This window comes from Dreissena polymorpha, chromosome 1 (genome assembly GCF_020536995.1).
Source record: "Dreissena polymorpha isolate Duluth1 chromosome 1, UMN_Dpol_1.0, whole genome shotgun sequence".
Lineage (NCBI taxonomy): Eukaryota > Metazoa > Mollusca > Bivalvia > Myida > Dreissenidae > Dreissena > Dreissena polymorpha.
The window spans coordinates 33,727,202-33,750,030 of record NC_068355.1 but is presented as its reverse complement, the minus strand read 5'-3'; the positions used below and the strand labels follow the sequence as shown (position 1 = coordinate 33,750,030).

Below are 22,829 nucleotides of genomic sequence, written 5' to 3'. Positions count from 1 at the left end.
ATACCCGCATGAATAAATATTGCTTTCGGCTCTTTTATCATCGTCGAAAAAAACGAAAATAAAAAAAATAAGTTTTCAGAAATCGCAATAAAATTTTTTGGGTCAGGGGGTAAAAAGTGGGTCGGTCGGTAAAAGGCAAACAAACTCAATTTTAATTTAGGCCTTATATATCTGGATACTCTGTTTTCCTTCGAACCCCATTATAGATATTGACAGATCGCTTCAAACTCTGGTGTAGATGTTGACAGATCGCGGGAAGATCACAATTACCTATGTTAATATCCGGCTTGCTTATGAATTAATCGGACATAACGAGAACCAGGTATGACTCAGGGTTGTCATTATGATTGTAAACAAAGGATCATTTTGGAATAGCAACCGATTCGGCCGGGGGTCATGGGGGCCGCATAGGCCTCCTTGTAGGTCCAGGTAAAAGCCCTGGTACGGGGTTCAGGGGAGGGGGCAAAGCCCCCCCCCCCCCTCCGCCCCCCCCCCCGCCCCGACTGAAAACGAATTCTAGACATTTTAGGGACAAACTACTGTTATTCTCAGAGCATAAAAAGTTCAAATGAGGTCTAAAAAGAATAGAAAATTTTCACATTTTTAGTATACTGTACAATGCAAAAACATATTATATTGATAGATCTTTGCATGTTCCGATTCTATCCATTACCCGATAATCCAGTATTATTACGATTTCTTTTTTTTCAAAACCAAATTACGGCCAATATTGACGATGAATGTCGTCTGCCATTTAACGCAAGTGCATATACGAATTGAATTGTTGGATTGGGGAATTCCCATTGAACATGTGTAAATCACGTGACGCGATTTGAGCACAGGCAGCAGTATGATAAATTTGCCCCCCCCCCCAGGAGCCGACCAGGAGAACGGTTAGTTGTGTAATCACGTTGCATTTACTGTCTTTTAACGACTGCAGTTGCATGTTGTCGGCAGCTGCATGGGAACATGTGTGTTTTCGATGAAAAAGGTCACGTCCAGTGTTCCACAATCTTTCAGCAATAGGCATATAGTGCGTTTGATACCATGTGTATATATAATACCATTACGAGAGTTGAAAAGTAAAACCAAACACAATAGGTGTACATTTAACAATCTGGAACCCCTGGGGTAAGCTCGGGGGGGGGGGGGGGGGGGGGGGGTTCCGGGGGCAGGGTAAATTTATGATACTGCTGCCTGTGGATTTGAGAGTATTGAGAACCGTTTATATTTAGTCATTACGACAAATCAACGACTCGATCTAAACTGTTACATGTACCTCCTTTCAGAAAAGTTTGCGAAAGTGTAAGTGTATATCTGAGAATAAAAACGCATCTTTCTTTAAATTTTACAGAGTAGATCTACTTTTCATTCCGGATCGTGATATAACTTGTCAGGTCATTCATACATGTAAACCTATATGTATGCATAGTTTAGCAATCCCAAAACACGTTATTTACCTACTTATTACATTATGTGTTATGACCATTTGTATAACAAAATGAATTATTTAATTGAAGTATTTTCAAATGCGTATTATTAAATGTGTTATCCGAAATCATTTTCAGATTTCATTATTCACGGAAAATTAAGAAAATTCTAGCAACAGAGACACATATAGGTGGTATCTCAGTTAAAACAGAGACAGGTTTAGATGAGTTAAACATTACACCTTGACACATACATTTATTTAAAATGTAAATTATAGCTTAACTTCACACAAAATCCATTATATGAGCAATATATAACACTTTCATATATTACTTGGTAAGGAGATATTATTTATCTTGTGGCACTATGAAGATTAAGGGATCAGTTTTCAAAGTAAACTCTTATTGTTATTTTAAACAATCAGGAGCAACTTCCATAATAGTTAATTGTTCTTGTTAAAACGGTTCAAATGTCAAATCAAGTACGAAAAATATCATTTGCGTCATTCAGACTATAAGACCCCTCCCAGACGACTAAAAGACCCCTCCCAGACGGTTTCAAATATAGAACAATCAGAAACAACATAGGTAGAAACTTTCAATCAGGAACCGTGTTCATAAAAAACTTCCAGATGATGATGAATGATTATGTATGTTGATGAAGTGCTCCAGCTACATGTATTATCAACTATTTCCTGTTTTATAAATTGTTCATAGAGTGTTCCTTAATAACACAAAATAGTTTATTTAGGAGTACTTTCCATACTTCATCGCCTGTTGACAAGTTTTACAAAGCAATTAACCTCCCCTGAATGTCAGTTTTAAGGCTACTTATAATTTGCAAATCTTTAAATTGGAATAGCCAATCAGAATGCACCGCTCAGCAAGAAACCTATTTTCATGCTTGCAGTTTGACACCATCAACAAATTGATTATTTATTATTATTATTACAGACGATAAACATTTGAAAAAGACCAAAGGTTAATTATTATGTTTATGATGCTTCATAGTCATATAATATAAGACATTTGTGATGTTACAACTTTATGAAAGTTACCCACGACTCTATCTATACTGTCTAACTCCCCTTGCGGGTATTACTGACAGGTGACTCAACAAGCATATAGCATACTGCAACCTAACTGATAGCGACACAAAGTTTGCATCTTTGAGACAGTTTTCTAATATGGTGGATAGAGCGTATGAAAAAATAACAAAATAAATAAAAAGCATTTATTTCTTGCTTTTATGGTACCATTTTCAGGAGTTTGTGCAGATAAATCTGAAAAGTTTTTGCAGTATAAATGTTCCTTAGTGCTTGCAGTGGTGATCAAATTTAGCACCTTAGGAAAATTGTGCATTACAACTCTCAGCATCTCAGCAATCCTTGCGGTTATAAAGTTGAACTATTGCAACTACAGTACAGGCACCGTGTACTTAAACAAACGCCACTCGCCACGGTGTTCATCTCACTGTGTTCGCTTACCAATATGAACCGCAAGATAGGTGTTCAGATCAAATGTTGCGGGGGCCGTTTGCCATAAGGCGAACACCGTGAATCACCGCGGACCCATAATATCTACAGCAGTGTTCATCATGTTTGCTTAAAATAAAATAATTGAACATAAACGTATTGTATTGATCCCTTTCATTTAAAAGTGATAATGAATAATGTATTTCACACCCATGCCCCGAGGAAAGTGTTTTCTGTCTTTTTAAACACCGCGTTACATATATAAAAGAAAAACGCGTTCGCACCTAGCTGTAGGATACTGCACCCGGAGGAGTGTTAATTGAGTGTGTGATTATTCAGTTAACAGTTTGAAGCCATGGAGAACTCATAACTGAATGTAGTAATCATATTATCCCGAGTCTCTGGATTCCCCGATACATACGTGTCAACTGTCTAAATCGCATACATGCAACTTTTCCCATCTTTATCCATTACTCAATAATCCCATATATGCCCGATTTCCATTTTTAAAATCAAATTATGGGTGGGTAATATCAACGATAAGAGTCATAAACACAAACGTTTGAAATTTTTGAAAGTGTTAAATGAATTTCGGTATATGATTCTATTTAAAGATATGATGAAAAAAGCTCCCAATCAGGACCGTTGTATTGCAACATGCATAAATCACCTGACATGGTTTGAAAGCGTCATGTACAGCTATTTTAGGTTACAAATTCTACATGAAATAAATGAATTTCTTTGTTCAGACTAAAAGCGCGCGAAAATTGGCGTGGGAGTATTTATTTGTAATTAAAATTTTTTGTAGCGGATACAACATTGAGATCATTTAATTTCCACTAAAAGTTTTGTTGTGAATTTCAACTTAATTACCGGGGTATCTCGCGAATTATTTGGTATTGACATTTCCTCTTACTAAAATATCATTTAAATACGCTGTATCGTTACCGTTGCGCTGTATCAGTTCCTTCATTATTGAAACAATTATTGTATTGTATACTGACTGCACACAAGTGTCGTAACATACGGATGCAATACGTAAATTCGGACAGTACTTAAAGTCGGACACAAGTAAATAAATGATTTAATACTCTCTTGATTTCTTTGAAACTCTGTATTTGTTGTTAAAAATGGCAATTGCATTGATTAACATTCAATTAGTTATTAGTATTGATCATCTTAACGCTTTATTTATGTTTCCGACTTTATGTACTGTCTGAATTTGAGTACGCATACATGTGCACATACATGTAATATCTACATGTAGTATATGATTTTCTTTTGTACATTAACATTTAAAACGCGTGAATGACTTTTGCAGACAGGTGTTTACGGTGGCTGCACAGCATCGCGGTGATCACAGGTGTTCCCGCTAACAATATCGTGCAATCGCGGCGATTCGGGTGTTCGCCGAACACCGCGGTCAGTAGCGTGTCCGGCCCCCCGTGAATTGTCACCCATAGGGAAAAGTTAACACCACAGACAGGCGTTTTTGTTTAAGTACACAGTGCCTGTACTGTAGTTTTGGACATATATTCGACCTAAACCTCCTGCATATTTGCCCTGTAAAGACTTTAAAAATACCCTCTTGGTGTCAGCTGACAATACCTGACCATAATGGATACAAATTGACAAAGTTTGAGGATTTTTTGTGTGAACTACAAGGCATACTCAAAAAGCATGTTGATAAAAAATTTTTTTAAGAAAAGTTTGTTTAAGATAAACCATACCGTTTTACGGTCATCAGAAGAGCGTTTTACGGCATCAGATTTTGGGCAGGAAAACAACTTGTGTACAGTCTAATATAGACCGGTTACGTTTAAGTATATTTACCATTCCCAGGGTACATGTAAGTATACTTACATTGTAAGAGTGTGTGAATGTCACAGTTTATTAACAGGTCATCGCTGAGTCTTCACGACTACCTTATGTGCTGACCTGCAAGTATACTTAAGAGTACCCGGGGTACATATTAGTAGTACATGAGCCAAAAATGACCAATAGCGTCATTTAATAACACATACACGCACATGAAAGCGTACAAACTATTGTCAAAGCACTTCTTGTTTAGTTTATAGTTTAACCCTATTTATTTTAACCCCAAATGCTTTGTATTTACTGTTCAAAGGTGATTACCTCAGTATTTATCATTTTATGCTTTTTAGAAGAATTTCTCTCCTGATAGTTTTCGTATTTTCACTGTTTGCTGTAATTTTTTATTTTTGTAAGGTCCAGATGACTTTGATATAGCAAAATTCTTCTGTCTTGCAGGCTAAAATTAACCACGGTCTAGAATAACCATGGTGAGTCGATTGAAACTTCAGTACTGCAAGATAATCCTGGCCACGTCCCTTGTCTGGTTCCTGCTTGATGTTGTCCTGCTCATGTACTACACAGACTGTGCCACGCACGCGTCCGTTGACTGTCAGAACACAAATAACAATGAGAAACCAGTCAAAAAATCTGAGGAGTCGTTGTTGCAGAGGATTTTACCAAAAGGTATTCAATATTCCGTGTTCTTCACTCAGAAATTTTAGTTGTTTATCTCCCCTGAATACTTCCTATAGAAATTCTGGTCCATGCAGTTGTTTGACTTGTTTTTTGACGTTGGTCTTCATTATCAATACATGGTTCACATGTATCTCCAATATCTCTGCAAAATAGAGAACTATTTGATTTCATATTAATATATGATTGGACAAAGGAAAAACTATTTGGCGATCAACTCTGGAAATATTTCCCTAGAAACAGACACACGGACATAGACATGCAAACACAGGAAGCTCCAAATACAGCCATCGACAGCAATCGAAAATGAAACCAGTCAAGCGCATGTGCAATCAGGTTTTCAATTTGACTGAGATAGATTAGTTGATTGATATGATCACATAACATGAATTATTTTCCTGCCTTTTAATAAACACAGTGTATTGGAACCTCTTCTACATTGATGTCTGGGACATATGTATGTTGTTATCTTATCTCCAGGTTATGTAGGTTGAATCCAGATTCCTGGCTGTTATTGATTAAACATCGATTTTGGTTGTTTTACCGGTCTAATTAATCAGAAAATTGTTGTAGCTAGTACCGTTCTTTATCATGTTATAACGCGCAACCCATGTATATAACACACCAGAACATTTAATGCCAAACATGGGGTCAATTATGGATATTTAGGATAGCACAATGAATTGTTCGCAAATTAGTACTCAGAATAGCCTTGTATCGATTTATGAAGTGCACCAACTTTTGAAATTGAAATTTGGGGCTTTAAAACTGCACATAATACATGGTTCTCATTACAAGTCAACTTTATTTGGTCCTGTTTTTTGGTGCATGGTTTGTTTTGATATTCTCTGTTGGACCTTTGTATAAATTCAATTAATTTTGGCACTTGACAAGTGCTATTGCTATTTATTAGGGTTGATTAATACATTATGATACTTATGTATAATATATAATTCTGTTTGCACATTTGAATATGGACGCTTGATTTGTGATTTATACAACCACGGGTGGATGATTGAAACATTCAGGGATATGTGGTTAATACAATCAGGGATTAATAATTGGTAAAATCATGGATACAAAGAATGGAGCACACAGACATGGGAGAACCTTTATTTTTGTTTGTTTTATGTGAGTCTCTTCTGTAGTATTGCTGTTGTAACCTTGTAAATGCTTTACTTTTCTGCAGAACAGGGCTTCAGTTATATGGTTCAGTTCTGTGTTTTATGATTTAAGATTTCAACTTTGCATTTTGTGCTTTTTGCATTAAGGTTTTGGTTTGGTTATAGGCAGAAAAGACTTAAATATATATTATTTATCTGGGTTTATTTGTTTTCTCTTGCTTGCTTTGAAATGGCTACAGTGGTCAGTTTCGAGCTTGATTACTCAGGGAATTATCCAAGCTTTTCTACTCATCCAAATGTTTGTGTCAGCATTATGCTCTCGTTAAGGCAAATATACAACATCTTCTTATCAATTTTTCTAAGGCAGGTATTCAACTGATTTTTGAGACGCTCTTAAGCTAAATTTCTGGGCAGAACCAGTGCTTAGCATCTTTGGTAGGTAGAAAGAACCCTTTACATTGGGATTTGGACCTGTGACCTTCTGGTGGATAGGCAGATACAGTACAGCCAAGGCGGAACAAACATATTTCGCGATCCGCGGCGGCAAGGCGCAACGAGGCGATGCTGAGTCGGCCGTTGAAGACGCGTCAGTATGCGGCGGCAAGTCGCATTTCGCAGTGAAGCTTCGCATCTGTCCGCCGAGACATGCCGAGGCAAGCCGCGATCCGCAACATGACGCCGAGTCGATGCGCATCTTCAAATCAAAATCTTTTTTAAATGATTAGTTAGTAAAAAAAATATTAAAAGAACAATTATTATATTTAAAATCATAATTAATTTAATGTGCCCGTATTCAAAATAGTTAAATAGTTAACAAAAAAGCATGCTGGTGTTTTGTGTTTAGTGATTGCTTTTCGGTTTTTAAAGAAATTGCTGTAATCCGGATAGAAATAATAATTGTTTTTAAAGAATGCAAATAAAAAAAAATTGAATTTATAAAAACAAAACACGATTATCACGGAAATGTATTAATAAAATTGCAATAATCATTTACCCTTGTCATTTTTAGAATCGGCTAACGTACTTTAAGTTACTTTGTGTGCGTTTATTGAGCGGTATGATTATTGTCTTTATCTTATATTAAACGATCAACAAACATATTTGTTTTGGGTTTTATTTTTATGTCAACATGTATTACCATATAAGCATATTTAATGTGTCTGGCCAAGTAAGTTTGTTTCCCGCCCGTAGTGTATGTATTTCACACATAAACAAGGTCATGTAATTATGTACAATTTTTTTCCCTTTTCATATCGAGACATCAAGGAGACCAGGCATCTGTTTTCGCACCTAGAAGTGGTCAAGGCTCCAGCAGATGGTGGCTTTATAATTGCTTGTTGTTTTTGCTATTATATTTTGACTGAGACAATTTCCCCACTGAACACGCGTAAATCATTCATGTATTATACATCACAAAATACACCAAAACTTTCCATGCGACGTTCTACATGTCTGCATAATTTTCGCGCGCTTTTTATGGAGGAAAAGGATATTTTAGCACTGTTTATTTGACGCTAGAATTTGTTAATGTTGCATTAGCATTAAAATTCGAAAGCGTGTTTCGGATTACAAATTTAATAAAGCTCATTTGAAAATTAAACGAAACATTAACATTGTGCGTAATTAAATCAACGATAATTTGTTAAAGAACATTACGTGCCATATCGCTTATTAAAAGGTAAAAATAAAAACTATGAAAGTAGCGTAAATCTAGGTTTCTATAATACACAAATGTACATGTAGGTGTATATCTTTTCACACAGTCCGCTGCAAACGTACGCGGCGGATTTACTCCGCGAAAGTACTCGGCGTCCTTGTGCGGATCGATGCCGCGTGCCTCTGCAATACGCCCCGTGAACACACACGAGGCGGCCGCCGCGTACTAACGATTCTTGCCGTGGCGTGACTGAGGATTATGTTTGTTCCGCGTTGGCTGTACTGTATCATATCCATGTTGTCCCGCCCTCCTTTTTGTATGCCCTTATTTTGACTTTAAAAATCAGTTTAATGTTTGTGTGTAACTACTCAATATCCCTGTTTCTCCTACAGATTTGTGATATTTTGTGTGTAACTACTCCATATCGCTGTTTCTACTACAGATTTGTGATATTTTGTGTGTAACTTCTCCATATCGCTGTTTCTCCTACAGATTTGTGATATTTTGTGTGTAACTACTCCATATCGCTGTTTCTCCTACAGATTTGTGCTATTTTGTGTGTAACTACTCCATATCCCTGTTTCTCCTACAGATTTGCGATATTTTGTGTGTAACTACTCCATATCGCTGTTTCTCCTACAGATTTGTGATATTTTGTGTGTAACTACTCCATATCGCTGTTTCTCCTACAGATTTGTGATATTTTGTGTGTAACTACTCCATATCGCTGTTTCTCCTACAGATTTGTGATATTTTGTGTGTAACTACTCCATATCGCTGTTTCTCCTACAGATTTGTGATATTTTGTGTGTAACTACTCCATATCGCTGTTTCTCCTACAGATTTGTGATATTTTATATGTAACTACTCCATATCGCTGTTTCTCCTACAGATTTGTGATATTTTGTGTGTAACCTCTCCATATCCCTGTTTCTCCTACAGATTTGTGATATTTTGTGTTAAAGGGATCTTTTCACGCTTTGGTAAATTGACAAAATTGAAAAAAGTTGTTTCAGATTCGCAAATTTTCGTTTTAGTTATGATAATTGTGAGGAAACAGTAATACTGAACATTTACCATGGTCTAATATAGCCATTATATGCATCTTTTGACGATTTTAAAACCTAAAAATTATAAAGCGTTGTAACGCGAAACGATTGAATAATTTGGAGAGTTCTGTTTTTGTCGTTAAATTTTGTGAAACTACGAAGATTGCTTATATAAGGTATAAAGTACGTCGAGTACGTGTACTCGGCGGAATAGCTCAGTAGGCTAGAGCGTTTTTACTTCAGGACTCTGGCAGGACTCCAGGGGTCACTGGTTCGAATCCTGTTCCGGGCAATGTTCTTTTCCTTTTTTAAATTTTATTCTTGATTTTTTACTGGAGCTTTTACGATCCAATGTTTACATTTATCGATATAAAGCATTTAATGAATAAGTTAAAAAATGCCAAAATCTGTGAAAAGGCCCCTTTAAGGTAGCTTTTGTGCTGATCTAGCAAAGGAGAGCATTTGGAGCCAGTTGGGTGAAGTTTTCTTACTAAAAATATTTAGAAAATTGCACTCAATAACTTGAGTTTGATTTGAGGTATTGCACTGAATTTGATTTGTTGCTAGCGTATATCAGGTGACTGAAAGAAAAATGACATTTTATATTTTATGAGCATCATACTGTGAAAACTGTGCTAAATGCGTGAGCGTAAGTGTTAGTTTAAACCTATTTATTTTAGCTCGATTGCATTGAAAGCCTAAGGCTTATATAAATGCTCTCGAGTCCGTTTCCTGGGCCTAGAACCAGTACTTGGTGTCTTTGTGGGAGATCTAAAGAACGCTCCCATGGTGGGGATCGAACCCGTGACCTCCCGGTCGCTAGGCGGACACCATATCCATTACACCACGGCGACCTTAAGTGTTGTCCCTGACACTTTCCGCTCTAATGGAATTTTTGGTAAAGTGAGGCTCTTCTTAACAAAATCCAGTTAAGATCCAAAGTGTCATCCCTGATTTGCCAATGTTGAATGCACAGGCTTATCTGGGACAAAACTTCACATACATCCATCAAGTCTGATTTTCCCAGTACATGACTTGTATATACAAGGAAGAATAGTCTGTCATGGGACAGCTCTTGTTTTAGTTATAATTGTTGCACAAAACACTCACAAGAGACATTGATATACACCCCCCCCCACATCTTCCACAATAATTGTTGCACAAAACACTCACAAGAGACATTGATATACACCCCACATCTTCCACAATAATTGTTGCACAAAACACTCACAAGAGACATTGATATACACCCCACATCTTCCACAATTCCAGTTAAGCATTGCATTACTTTCCATATCAAGGATATATCCCCCCCTGTGTTGACATGTTTAAAAAACCATGTATATTTCTATTGGTCACGGAAATATTTCTATAGCATCAATATTAATAATTTTTTAAGAACCATAACAACCGTTTTTCTAGTCACATATTAAAAACAAAATGTTTTTCAGCTGGTCAAGCATATCTGTTTATCTATAACAATGATAAATAGGTGATATTGTTTACTAAATTATATTACATGTAAATGCCACAATACATGGTGCATAGTGTATAACCTATCATATGACAATTTTGTTAAGAATGTTACTGAAATTTATACAAATCAACATTTGTGGAGTAAGCAACAAAGATTCAGAGACAAATTTTCAAGACTTAAGTATTTTGAAAATTTCAAGTACAGGGTCATTTAACTCCTGGATTTAAAAAACTAATGAACTTTTGCACCTATCTTAACAAGGCCAGCTTGAGGAGTTGTGCTAATATCGATGACTCCATTATTCAGCACATTCTGTTGTTTATCAGAGCCTGTCGCCCCGGACGAACCAGCAGGCATTCCACCCACCCGCATCAAATACATAACACCGACAAAAATGCCCAAACCAAAAGAGCCCCCAAAGCCACATAAACTGCCTGATTTTATTCCAGGTACTGTTTTTAGATATCCCAATTATGCTAGACTATGGGAAAGATCTAGGAGCAGTAAAGGCCAGGGATTTCCTTAGACTTAACAGTGTTGTTTTTTCCACCATTTTGGGATTGGGGCCAAAACCCTTCAAATTTGGGAAAAATCGCATTATTTTATCTAACATGGGGGAAATTGGTGTTGTGTGTTTGTTTTGTTAACAAATGCTTAAAAATTGAGAATAAACTTTTTTGGTAAATCTTCATGTGGAAACTAGGGCTGTCATTTGGAAAATATATACCTTTTAAGATTTGTAATGGGGCCAAGTGTCATCAAAAAATGTGATAAAAAACAACACTGTTTTTGTCCGTCTGTTTTTCTGTCTGAAAGTCAAAGGAAATCCCTAAAGACTTATGGTGCTGCTGAAATGGGGAAGCAGGACATGTTGGATCTATTGTGCTGACATTTTGCAATAATTTGCTTAATCCAAAGAAGTATTATATTGTTTGTAATAATCTAGATTTTTTAGCATTTATAATCTTTTAATTAGCAATTTCCACAAATATTAAAGACTTAAACTGGTAAAATAAAATCTTTTCATTTAACATAAAAACATTTACAAAAAATATATTGTATTTCAATAGACTTACGTGTTTTGTTTTGACTTGTCCAGAGTAGGGATGGGGGTGACAGAAAAAAGGAGCATAAATCAGTGCTCTGTTACTATAGATCTTTCCTTTGTAGACCCCTTCCAAAGCAGCTTGCCAGTAAAGAGACAAGGGTGTCTGCAAAACAATCCCCCCCCCAACAATACTCCCTTGAGAACCTGCAACAATCCCTTGACAACAATCCCTCTGCAATAATCCCTTGACAACAATCATCCGCTTTCCAATTCTTCAAATTAGCATTGTGTTTTGTTTAATACTGTAAAATCATTATTATTTGTTGGACATTAATTTTCGTTGATTTCTCAAGTTGACCTGTCCACATATTTAAAACAAACATTTCTGAAAATTACCTGGAAAATTTCTCTTTATTTTCAGAATCTTATATCAAAAATAGTTTTGGTCATTTGTGAAAAACACTAAATTTCACGCCGAAAAATTTACATGATTTTACAGTATTTAGTAACTAAACTGATTCTATGTTTCTAATCTCTAATGTTTAATATTGGTTGAATACTACCTGAAGCAATATTACAGTGTTCAGAAAAATTTCAGAAGCCAGTTATATTTTTAAAGTAGCCGGCATCTAAGCAATAAAACTGGTGTATGTCCACTATTTCAATTGATATTTTAAAGTAGTCGGCATCTAGAAATAATGAAATCCCCAGCTGCCGGTGCTTCCGGAGAACACTTAATATTACCTGATTTTCCTCCCATTTATTTATCCTATTTAATGTTAGTTGCTAGTGATGCTGGAAATGTTAGTGAGTTAGCGTATTTTTATTTGTTCTCATGTTGGCAATAACAAATTTTCAAGAATTACTTAAGTCACCTACATGTATACAAAAAAGAAAGCTTAGTAATTAGTTTTCAAACCAGAAAAATGACTAAGAAACTATGAAATAATTGGTAGTTTATTGTAGACCTATTTATTTGAGCTTAATTGCATCAAAAGTCCAAGGCTTATTGAAACGCTCGCAAGTCTGTTTCGTGGGTAGAACCAGTACTTGGTCTCTTTGGTGGCGATCTGGTAGCTAGGCAGCACACCATTTCCAATACGCAATGTTGACAATATTATTGTTTTGTTTAATGATGATCTGCAGTTGAAAAAGATACATTAATAAATAGATAATGAAGTAACTAGAGGTAGTACCAACACAGCAGTAAAATCAAGATGAGAAATTCAAATCCTGTATGTTCCAGAGCTAGCTTATCTTATTGCAATCGTATTGTACTACTAATGGATATCATCGAGTGATGTATCTGTTACAGTTTTGTTACAAGATCACAACAATTTTATCATATTTTTGTTGGATAAATCTTATAAAAGTTATTTTGGCTGAGCATGCATGGCCTATTTTTCCAAGCATCGGAGGAAAAAAATATCGTTCAAGGGTTATTGGAAAATTGTTGTATCTGCTCCACATTTGTATATAAGATACTAAACTTGCATATAAAGCTCTCCTACTCACCCCAGCGTCTGCGTGATCGTCTGTGTTAGCTCGCAAATGTTAAAGTTTTCGTACTACTCCAATTATTTTCATTGTCCCTTGACATGTTGCTTTCATATTTTGCATACTTGTTTACCAACATGACCCCAACCTATAAACAAGAGCAGACAACTCTTTCAAGCATTTTGTCATAATTATAGCCCCTTTTCCACTTAGAATATGCAGCAAATGTTAAAGTTTTCGTACTACCCCATTTATTTTCATCGTCCCTTGACATATTGCTTTCATATTTTGCATACTTGTTAACCAACATCACCCCAACCTATAAACAAGAGCAGACAACTCTATCAAGCATTTTATCATAATTATTGCCCCTTTTATACTTAGAATATGCATATTATTGATAAATCTATGTTAAAGTTTGCGTACTACCCCAAATATTTCCTATATCCTTTGACATATTGCTTTTATATTTTGCATTCTTGTTAACCAACATCACCCCAACCTATAAACAAGAGCAGACCATTGTATCAAGCATTTTTACATAATTATGGCTCCTTTTATACTTAGATAATTGAACATTTTGCTTAAATTGCCATAACTTCTTTATTTATGATCACATTTAATTATTACTTTGACAAAGCAACACATACCTGAATACCACAATGGATTCCACCCAAACAATACCCCACGCCCCTACCCAGAATCCCTTCCCCCCCCCCCCCAACTCCCCCCCAACCCCCCCCCCCCCAATTTTTTTTTTTAAACATCATTTTATAAATTACCACACCCCACATTATACCCCCTCTCACCCCCACCTCCCCCTATCCCCCTTTTTTTAAACATCATCTAATAAATTACCACATCCCACATTATACCCCCCTACACCCCCCCCATTTTTTTTCCCTTTTTTTTATTTTTTAAAGATCGTATAATAAATAACCCCACCCCACATTATATCCCCCTCTCATCCCCCTAACCCCCCTCCCAAAAATAATTTTTTCCCCTTTTTTAAGTTTTGAAAGATCGTCTAATAAATGATTGAATATGAACAATTTCCCCATGATTGCTTACGTTATACTGTCAAGCACTCGAATAGTCAAGCGCGATGTCCTCGGACTGCTCTTGTTCATAGCCAGCTTGTCGTCTGCCGTCCGCGTCGTGCTAAAACCTTAACATTGGCTCTAAAATCAAAGTGCTTCCACTTACAACTTTGAAACTTCATATGTAGATGCACCTTGATGAGTTCTACACGCCACACTCATTTTGGGGTCGCTAGGTCAAAGGTCAAGGTCATTGTGACCTCTAAAAAAAATATTATGCAGTGCTCTTGTATTATTAAACCTACGTAATATGTTACAACACAAAATATTTATTCCATGTTAAAAAGTAAGTTGCATACAATCGCAGCATTGAATAAGCTTTAAAGGTATATTAATGAAACCCTTTAACCCACAGTGAGTTGAGGGATGTATCAGATTCACCATGTCTGCCTGTCTGTCTGTTCATAGACATGGACATTGTGTGTTGAAGCACTCATGCACTGTGCAATGTGCCAGGGTTTCAGCAGTAGTTTCATACTATTTCCTCATATTAAACACGTCTATCAACTGTTGGTCACATTGACAGACATTCTGACATCACATTGCCCTCAGGTTGTCCTCACAATATCTCACATTCTCCACACCCAGTGACTTGTGGATGTCTGTATAACACTAGAGCTGTCTGACTGGACAGTCCCTGACATATGGAAATGTAGATGTCATAGGTCTTATGGAGTGTGTAAAGCTTCTAAATATAGATGTCACTTGTCATATGGTCGCTGGACTGTGTCTGATATAGCTGTGAACATGCCTCATCTTCCTCTACATGCGTCGTAAAGGGACTTGTTCATAGAATTATGTATGTTTTTCATCGGAATTTTCAAGTATGATATTTAGTAATGTTATATAGTAACTTGACAAAATATCGCTTCATGTGTCTAAGGGACTTGTTTGTGAATATGAATAATTATGTATACATGAACACAGTGTTTTTTAACCATATTTGTGATCAAACTTTGGCCCCCATTTTCAATCTCAAAGCATATAAATTAGTATATTTTTCCCCAAATGATATTTTTACCCAAATGACGGCCTACAATTTTCAAATAAAAGTTTCCAACACCAGAAATATTTCTATAATAAATTCCTTCATTGAATACATTTCGCTATAAACCCTTTTGCAAGCAGCACAAAACCAGGACAGCCTGTGAGTATCTTGCAGTCTGTTCAGGTTTTATTCTGTTTGCTGCTCATCAGTAACTAAGGGTTGGAAATGAAGCCTTTAAAACGTGAATTGAGTAAGAAAGGACCTGAATAAAATGTAAGTTTCAAAGGGACTACAAATGCGTCAAAATACGTATCTAAGTGGTAAAGGGTTTAACTGGGTAAGTTGATAACTGTCATGTGGTCGCTGGAGTGTTTCTGGTGAAGCAGTTAGGAGGCGTCAATTTTCTCTCTGTGTGTCTTACAGGGATTTGTTTATGAACTACATTTTGAAGTATGGTTTTTAATATTATAACTTGACGACATTTGGCTTCATGTGTTTAAGGGACTCATGTGTGAATATGCAGTGGATTTGCTTTGTCAATTACACGGGGGAAAATTTGGCCCAATTGTCATTCCCAATAAGTATATGTTTTTTTCTTAAATGATCACCCAGAATTCCCCACTGAAGATTTCCAAAAAAAATTAAACGCAATATTCATTTCAAACACTTGAGAGATAAATTGACTTTGAAAGTCACTAAAAGTGGTTAGAATTATAATACTGTTGATAATATGATAATTATAGGACAGTTTGTTCTACGCAAGTAACTGGTCTATTGTAGAAAATTATAATAGTGGAATAAGTTCTTCCGGGACGTATTTCAAAAGCGTCCCGAAATATCCACGGGCCCCATAAATTTCTCCACATATTACACTGGTAGATTTTGCCTAATTTTGTGTTGTTAACGTTGGCATGGGAACACTCTAAAGACCACATTTATTGCCCAATGTTCTTGAAACTTTGTAAGGACATTTGTCCAAATGATATCTAAGCCAAGTTTGAAATTGGGTCTCATGAGGTTAAAAAGTAGGCCAATTTTAAAGACTTCAATATATTGAACGCATTGTATGCCTGGTGACATGGGAAATCTTGGCTTAATGCATTTGTTCAAGGTGTCATCCCAGATAAGCCAGTGCAGTCTTCACAGGCTAATCAGGGGTGACACTTTCTACACTGGAATTTTGCTCAGAGGAGACTTAATATTCCTATAAATGATAAAAAGCATAACAGCAGAAAGTATTGTCCTTAATTACATGTAGCATGTGCATACTGCACAGGTTCATATGGGATGCCACTTTCTGCATGCATGTTCATGCATTAAGCCCAATTTTCCCAGAACAATGCTAATATTGTACTGTATGTGTATATTACTCCAGGTCTGATGGGCCGGCCAAGTATGCCTGGTGACATGGGAAAGCCTGTCAGTATCCCAGCAGACAGACTGGAGGAATCCAAGGACAAGTTCAAGATCCATCAGTTCAACCTTGTGGCTAGTGATATCATGTCCCTCAATAGAACCCTGCCAGATTACAGGATCCCTGGGTAGGTTGATCATAAATAATCCCAGTGTAGATCTCCATGATGAAAGTGAAGGAGGATCTCAGATGATCCCACTGTAGGTAGATCCTGCATGATCCTAGTGTAAGTATATTCCTCATGATCCCAGTGTAGATAGATCCCCAATAATTCCCACATAGGTAGATCCCAAATGGTCCCAGTGCAGATAGATTTCAAATGATCTAATTGTAGGTAAATACCAAATTATCCTAGTGTTGGTAGATCCTGCATGACTTCAGTGTACAATGTAGGTAGATTCTTCATGAGCCCAGTGTAGATAAATCCCAATTGATCCCAATGTGGGTAAATACCAAATGATCCCAGTGTGGGTAAATCCTGCATGATGCCAGTGTAAGTAGCTTCTTCATGATCCCAGTGTAGATAAATCCCAATTGATCCCAGTGTAGATGGATTCCAAATGATCCAAATATGGATAAATACCTAATGATCCCAGTGTAGGTAGATCCTGCATGATTCAAGTCAGAGCTACCGATAAGGTGCGTATTTGCGTAATGTAAAATTGCCAATTACGCATAGAAAAATAAAACTCTGCGTACCGAAACCCAATTGAAATTGCCGATTACACATATTGTATTTTTCCTCTGCATAACAAGTAAATCTGTCCCGGAAATTTCCGCGTCGTCCAAACGCTTTCAGTATAACCTTCAGCACAATAATATATACGGAAGAAAGCGTCTATGTAACTATGTTTTATTGTTGTGAAAATGTTGAAACCGCGAGGCCCTAAAAAGCAAAATATGGTATCCCAGGCACAAAAAACCTCAATTTTAAGTTATTTAAACGCGAGCAACACAAAATCAGAAGCGGAAAGTATAGCGAAACTAATTTTTGACGATATTGTGTCGTAGGCAAGCACTGACAGTGCTTTCATTGTTAGAAAACTGTTGAAAAAATCGTCAAACTTTTTTTTTTAAGCAAGACTGTATATTATGGATACACCTACATATTAACACAAGATCTCTGAAACTAATCAATTAAGAGTGGAACTTCAACCAGCTCATTCAGGTAAGCATTTGAGAATTTTAGACAATGAAAATACCTAAATTTAATACAAAAATACCCAATTGTCAATTAAAGTAGTGGGCACTGACTTTTTTGAAAAATGAAAATACCCTATTGAACTCAAAAGTAGTGGGTATTTACCCAATTAAAAAGTTATCTGGAGCTCTGATTCCAGCGAAGGCACATCACAAATGATCCTTTTGTTGGTAAATCTTGAATGATGTAATAGTAGGTACATCCCAAATGATCTAATTTTAGATAGATCCCTCAAAATTATAATAATGATAGTTCTAATTGGATTCTTGTTGGGGTACATCAATCCCCTAAAATTTTCTCATCAAAAAACCCTCCTTTATTGCAGGTGTCGAAATAAGAAATACCCTCCAGTTTCCAAGCTGCCAGACACGAGTGTAGTGATCGTATTCCATAATGAGGCCTGGTCTACACTGCTACGTACCATCCACAGTGTGATCAACCGCTCTCCACCCGAGCTACTGAAGGAGATAATTCTGGTTGATGATGCCAGTGAACATGGTAAGTCAGGGGAGATAATTCTGGTTGATGATGCCAGTGAACATGGTATGTCAGGGGGAGATAATTCTTGTTTATGATGCCAGTGAACACTGTATGTAAGGGGAGATAATTCAGCTCACGGTATTAAACAGCATGTTTATCACATGTTATTTTTGTCAAAGGCACAATTTTAATCAAGAAAATATTTTATACTTTATATGCCTTGTTTTGATTTGTTCACAAACTTACCCCATTTCTGCACAGAAGCAAAGTGAATATGGGTACATGCAGCCAGCATTAAACCAGAAAAGTCTATTAGGGTTTTATGGTGTTTGCTGCTCATCAGTGTTTAAGCGTTGGAAATGAAACCGTTGAAACTTAAATATAGTAAAAAAGGTTTTAAATTAATTGGATTTTCAAAGGGACTTCAACATGTCAGAATGTGTATCTTAGTTACATTTTCAGAGAGAAGTCGGACTTAATGCATAATCGTATATTGGTATCCCAGATAAGTCAGATCAGTCCCCACAGGCTTATCAGGGACAACTATTTTATAATGTTTTTTTGTTCGGACTTAATGCATAATCGTATATTGGTATCCCAGATAAGCCAGATCAGTCCCCACAGGCTTATCAGGGACAACACTTTTATAATGTTTTTTTGTTCGGACTTAATTCATGATCGTATATTGGTATCCCAGATAGGCCAGATCAGTCCCCACAGGCTTATCAGGGACAACTCTTTTATAAGTTTTTTTTGTTTAAAGGTAGTCTTTTCTAAGCAAAAATCCAGTTTAGGCAAAATGTGTCGTCCCTGATTAGTTTATGCGGACTTCACAGGCTAACAGGAACGACACTTTATGCACATGCATTTAGCCCAGTTTTCTCAGAGGAGGCTCATTTGTTCACAGAATCTAGTAAGAAAAGTCTTAAATTAAGTTTAATTGTTAAACCCTTTACCAGTAAGTAGCAAAGTGAAAATGGTTATGTTCAAACAGCCTAAAACCAGAACAGCTTGCGAGAAACTCGCAGTCTGTTCCGGTTTTAAGCTATTTGCTGCTCATCAGTATCTAAGTGTTGAAAATAAAGCCTTTAAAACTTGAATCTAGTAAGAATGGTCTTAAATAAATATAACTTTGTAAGGGACTACAAATGCGTCAAAATAGGTATCTAAGTGTTAAGGGTTAAGGGACTACAAGTTTCTAATTGGTAACGGGTTAAGGGATTACAAGTATCTAAGTAGTAAAGGGTTAAGGGACTACACATATCTAATTGGTAAAGGATTAAGGGACTACACATATCTAATTGGTAAAGGGTTAAGGGACTACACATATCTAATTGGTAAAGGATTAAGGGACTACACATATCTAATTGGTAAAGGGTAAAGGGACTACACATATCTAATTGGTAAAGGATTAAGGGACTACACATATCTAATTGGTAAAGGGTTAAGGGACTACACATATCTAATTGGTAAAGGGTTAAGGGACTACACATATCTAATTGGTAACGGGTTAAGGGATTACAAGTATCTAAGTAGTAAAGGGTTAAGGGACTACACATATCTAATTGGTAAAGGATTAAGGGACTACACATATCTAATTGGTAAAGGTGGTAAAGGGTTAAGGGACTACACATATCTAATTGGTAAAGGATTAATGGACTACCAAAATGCGTATCTGAGTGGTAAAGTGCTACACTTTCAGAGGAGCTGGGGGAGAAGTTGGACGCCTACCTGGCTACGCTGCCGGTCCACTGTTACGTGCTGCGTACAGAGGAGCGCACAGGGCTCATACGAGCACGACTCAAAGGTACACACAAAGGGCATGTTATAAGCTCACCTGAGCACAATATGAGCACAAATTATCAAAAGTTTGTCAAAAATGTGTGCCTAGAAATAAACATTTAAGTTTTGTATACCATTATTCTTCTGAAGTCCACCTTCTCAGAATAGTTAAGTTTCTTTGGGTCTCAGGGCCATGGCTCTCTTGTGGTAAATTTTAAGGGCCAAATTTTAGCCCAGTATTTAAATGTTATTATGCCCCCCTTCGAAGAAGAGGGGGTATATTGCTTTGCTCATGTCGGTCTGTCGGTCGGTCCGTCCACTCAAGAACGCTTGGGCCTAGGATCATGAAACTTCATAGGTACATTGATCATGACTTGCAGATGACCCCTATTGATTTTGAGGTCACAAGGTCAAAGGTCAAGGTCACGGTGATTGGAAATAGTAAAATGATTTTCGGATGATAACTCAAGAACGGTTTTGCCTAGGATCATGACACTTCATAGGTACATTGATCATGACTCGCAGATGACCCCTATTGATTTTCAGGTCACTAGGTCAAAGGTCTAGGTCACAGTGACAAAAATTGTATTCACACAATGGCTGCCACTACAACGGACAGCCCATATGGGGGGCATGCATGTTTTACAAACAGCCCTTGTTTAGATTGGATCAAACCTGCTGCCTCTTACTTGCTAGGTGGACACATCTTCATTTTGAGACAGTGCTGGGTCGCTGGATCCTGGTACAATTAATTCTCATAGATCTTCTTGCACATAATGTTTTTACTTGACAATGACTCTTACTAACATACACCGTTAAACTCTTTATGAAAGATTCCATTCACTGGTTGCTAAGTTACTGCATGTTAACTGCTTGCTATGTTACTGCTGTTCACTGGTTGCTATGTCACTCCAGGTGCTGTGAAGGCAAAAGGCAAGGTGAACACATTCCTGTGATAAATAACACTAAATTCACTGTTACTGCTGCTTACTATTTGCTACATGTATGTTACTTCAGGTGCTGTTATTTTGTTGTTACAATGTGTGTTACTGCATGTGCTTCTTTCTGGTTGCTTTGTTACTACAGGTACTACTATTTGGTTGCTATGTTACTGCATGTACTATTATTTGGTTGCTATGTTACTGCAGGTTTTTCTATTTGGTTGCTATGTTACTGCAGGTTTTACTATTTGGTAGTGCTGCAACAATACGCCAAAAAATGTATTGCAATATATTGTCAGTTCAAAAACCTGTATTGCAATATATCGCAATATAATGCTTATTTGTACCTAAATTATAACTTGCCAATTACCCGATAATCCCGTATATTCCAGTTTTAAAGCAATTTCTGGTAAATATTTACTATAAATGTGCACAAGAATAACAAGAAACACAAACATTCGCCAATTTTCTTAATTATCAAATACATTTTGGCATTTGTTACTATTTAAAGATGTGATGAAATAACGTCCAACCGGAGCGTTTTTTTCCACTGAACGCGTAATTCACCTGACGTGATGTTCCCGTTTTTGTACAACACAAAATACACCCATACTTTCAATGCGACGTTCTACATGTCTGTATAATTTTCGCGCGCTTTTTATTGAGACAAAGGATAAAGCACTTTTTATTTGACGCTAGAATTTTTTATTGTCGCGTTAGCATTAAATTTAAAATTTGGAAGCGTGTTTCCGAAATTCGGATTACAAATTTAATAATGCTCAATTCAGAATCGAACGAAACATTTACAGCTGTGCGCAATTAATTCAACGATAATCTGTTCAAAAGCAACGAACAAATGCTCCCATGTAACAACGCAACTCCGTATAATACACTTTTTAGAATGCTATTTTTACGTAAAAAATTATTTAAACTGCTTTGTTTTGTTAACATTGTTATTATATTTCCGATGGCTTTTCTGGACGAAATGTGAATGAATTTTTGTAAAATGTTCGTGCCGGTATGATGAAAATCGTATTGCAATCCAATATGCGGATTGCGTATTGCGATATATACCGATATACCGGTATATTGTTGCAGCACTACTATTTGGTTGCTATGTTACTGCAGGTTCTACTATTTGGTTTCTATGTTATTGCAGGTGCTGCTATTTGGTTGATATGTTACTTCAGATTCTTCGTTCTGGTTGCTACGTTACCACAGGTGATACTATTTGGTTGCTACGTTACTGCAGGTGCTACCATTCTGTTGCTATGTTACTGCAGGTGCTGCCAAATCGAAGGGCAAGGTGATCACATTCCTGGACGCTCACTGTGAGGCCACGGAAGGCTGGCTGGAACCTCTCATGGCAGAGATCTACCATGACAGGTCTGTGGTTTTTGTTTCATTAAATTTTAGCCGAAATTTGGTCCCATTCCAAATATAAAAAGTATACTTTTTTTCCAGAATGACTGCCTAAAATTCCCATATATGAGCCTGACTCTGTTTTAAAGCTAGGCTTAATGCGTGTGCGTAAAGTCATGTCCAAGATTAGCCTGTGCAGACGAGGAACAATACGTTGTGCTGTGCAGACCAGGAATAATACGTTGTGCTGTGCAGACCAGGAACAATACGTTGTGCTTTAATAGTAATTTTCATTT

General features: G+C 36.7%; 1 protein-coding gene and 1 long non-coding RNA gene across 4 annotated transcripts in view; one reads left to right on the top strand and one right to left on the bottom strand.

Annotated features, from left to right (window-relative positions):
- The first annotated feature begins 5,180 nt into the window (after window positions 1–5,180).
- LOC127876054 (polypeptide N-acetylgalactosaminyltransferase 13-like) overlaps window positions 5,181–22,829 on the top strand; it is a 42,935-nt gene continuing 25,286 nt past the window's right edge. For 2 of the 3 annotated variants that reach the window (XM_052420917.1, XM_052420910.1), the window contains exons 1-6: window positions 5,181–5,404; window positions 11,047–11,169; window positions 16,729–16,894; window positions 18,294–18,466; window positions 20,151–20,255; window positions 22,455–22,557. In XM_052420917.1, the coding sequence (XP_052276877.1) occupies window positions 5,206–5,404; window positions 11,047–11,169; window positions 16,729–16,894; window positions 18,294–18,466; window positions 20,151–20,255; window positions 22,455–22,557 (869 nt within the window). In that variant the 5' untranslated portion in view covers window positions 5,181–5,205. The remainder of the gene's footprint in view (window positions 5,405–11,046; window positions 11,170–16,728; window positions 16,895–18,293; window positions 18,467–20,150; window positions 20,256–22,454; window positions 22,558–22,829) is intronic. The other variant, XM_052420924.1, reaches the window with a different exon arrangement.
- Window positions 11,804–15,854, bottom strand: LOC127876235 (uncharacterized). Its single transcript, XR_008047750.1, has 3 exons — window positions 14,337–15,854; window positions 13,284–13,413; window positions 11,804–12,908 (listed from the first exon to the last, which is right to left on the bottom strand). It is a non-coding gene; the product is annotated as an uncharacterized LOC127876235 (long non-coding RNA).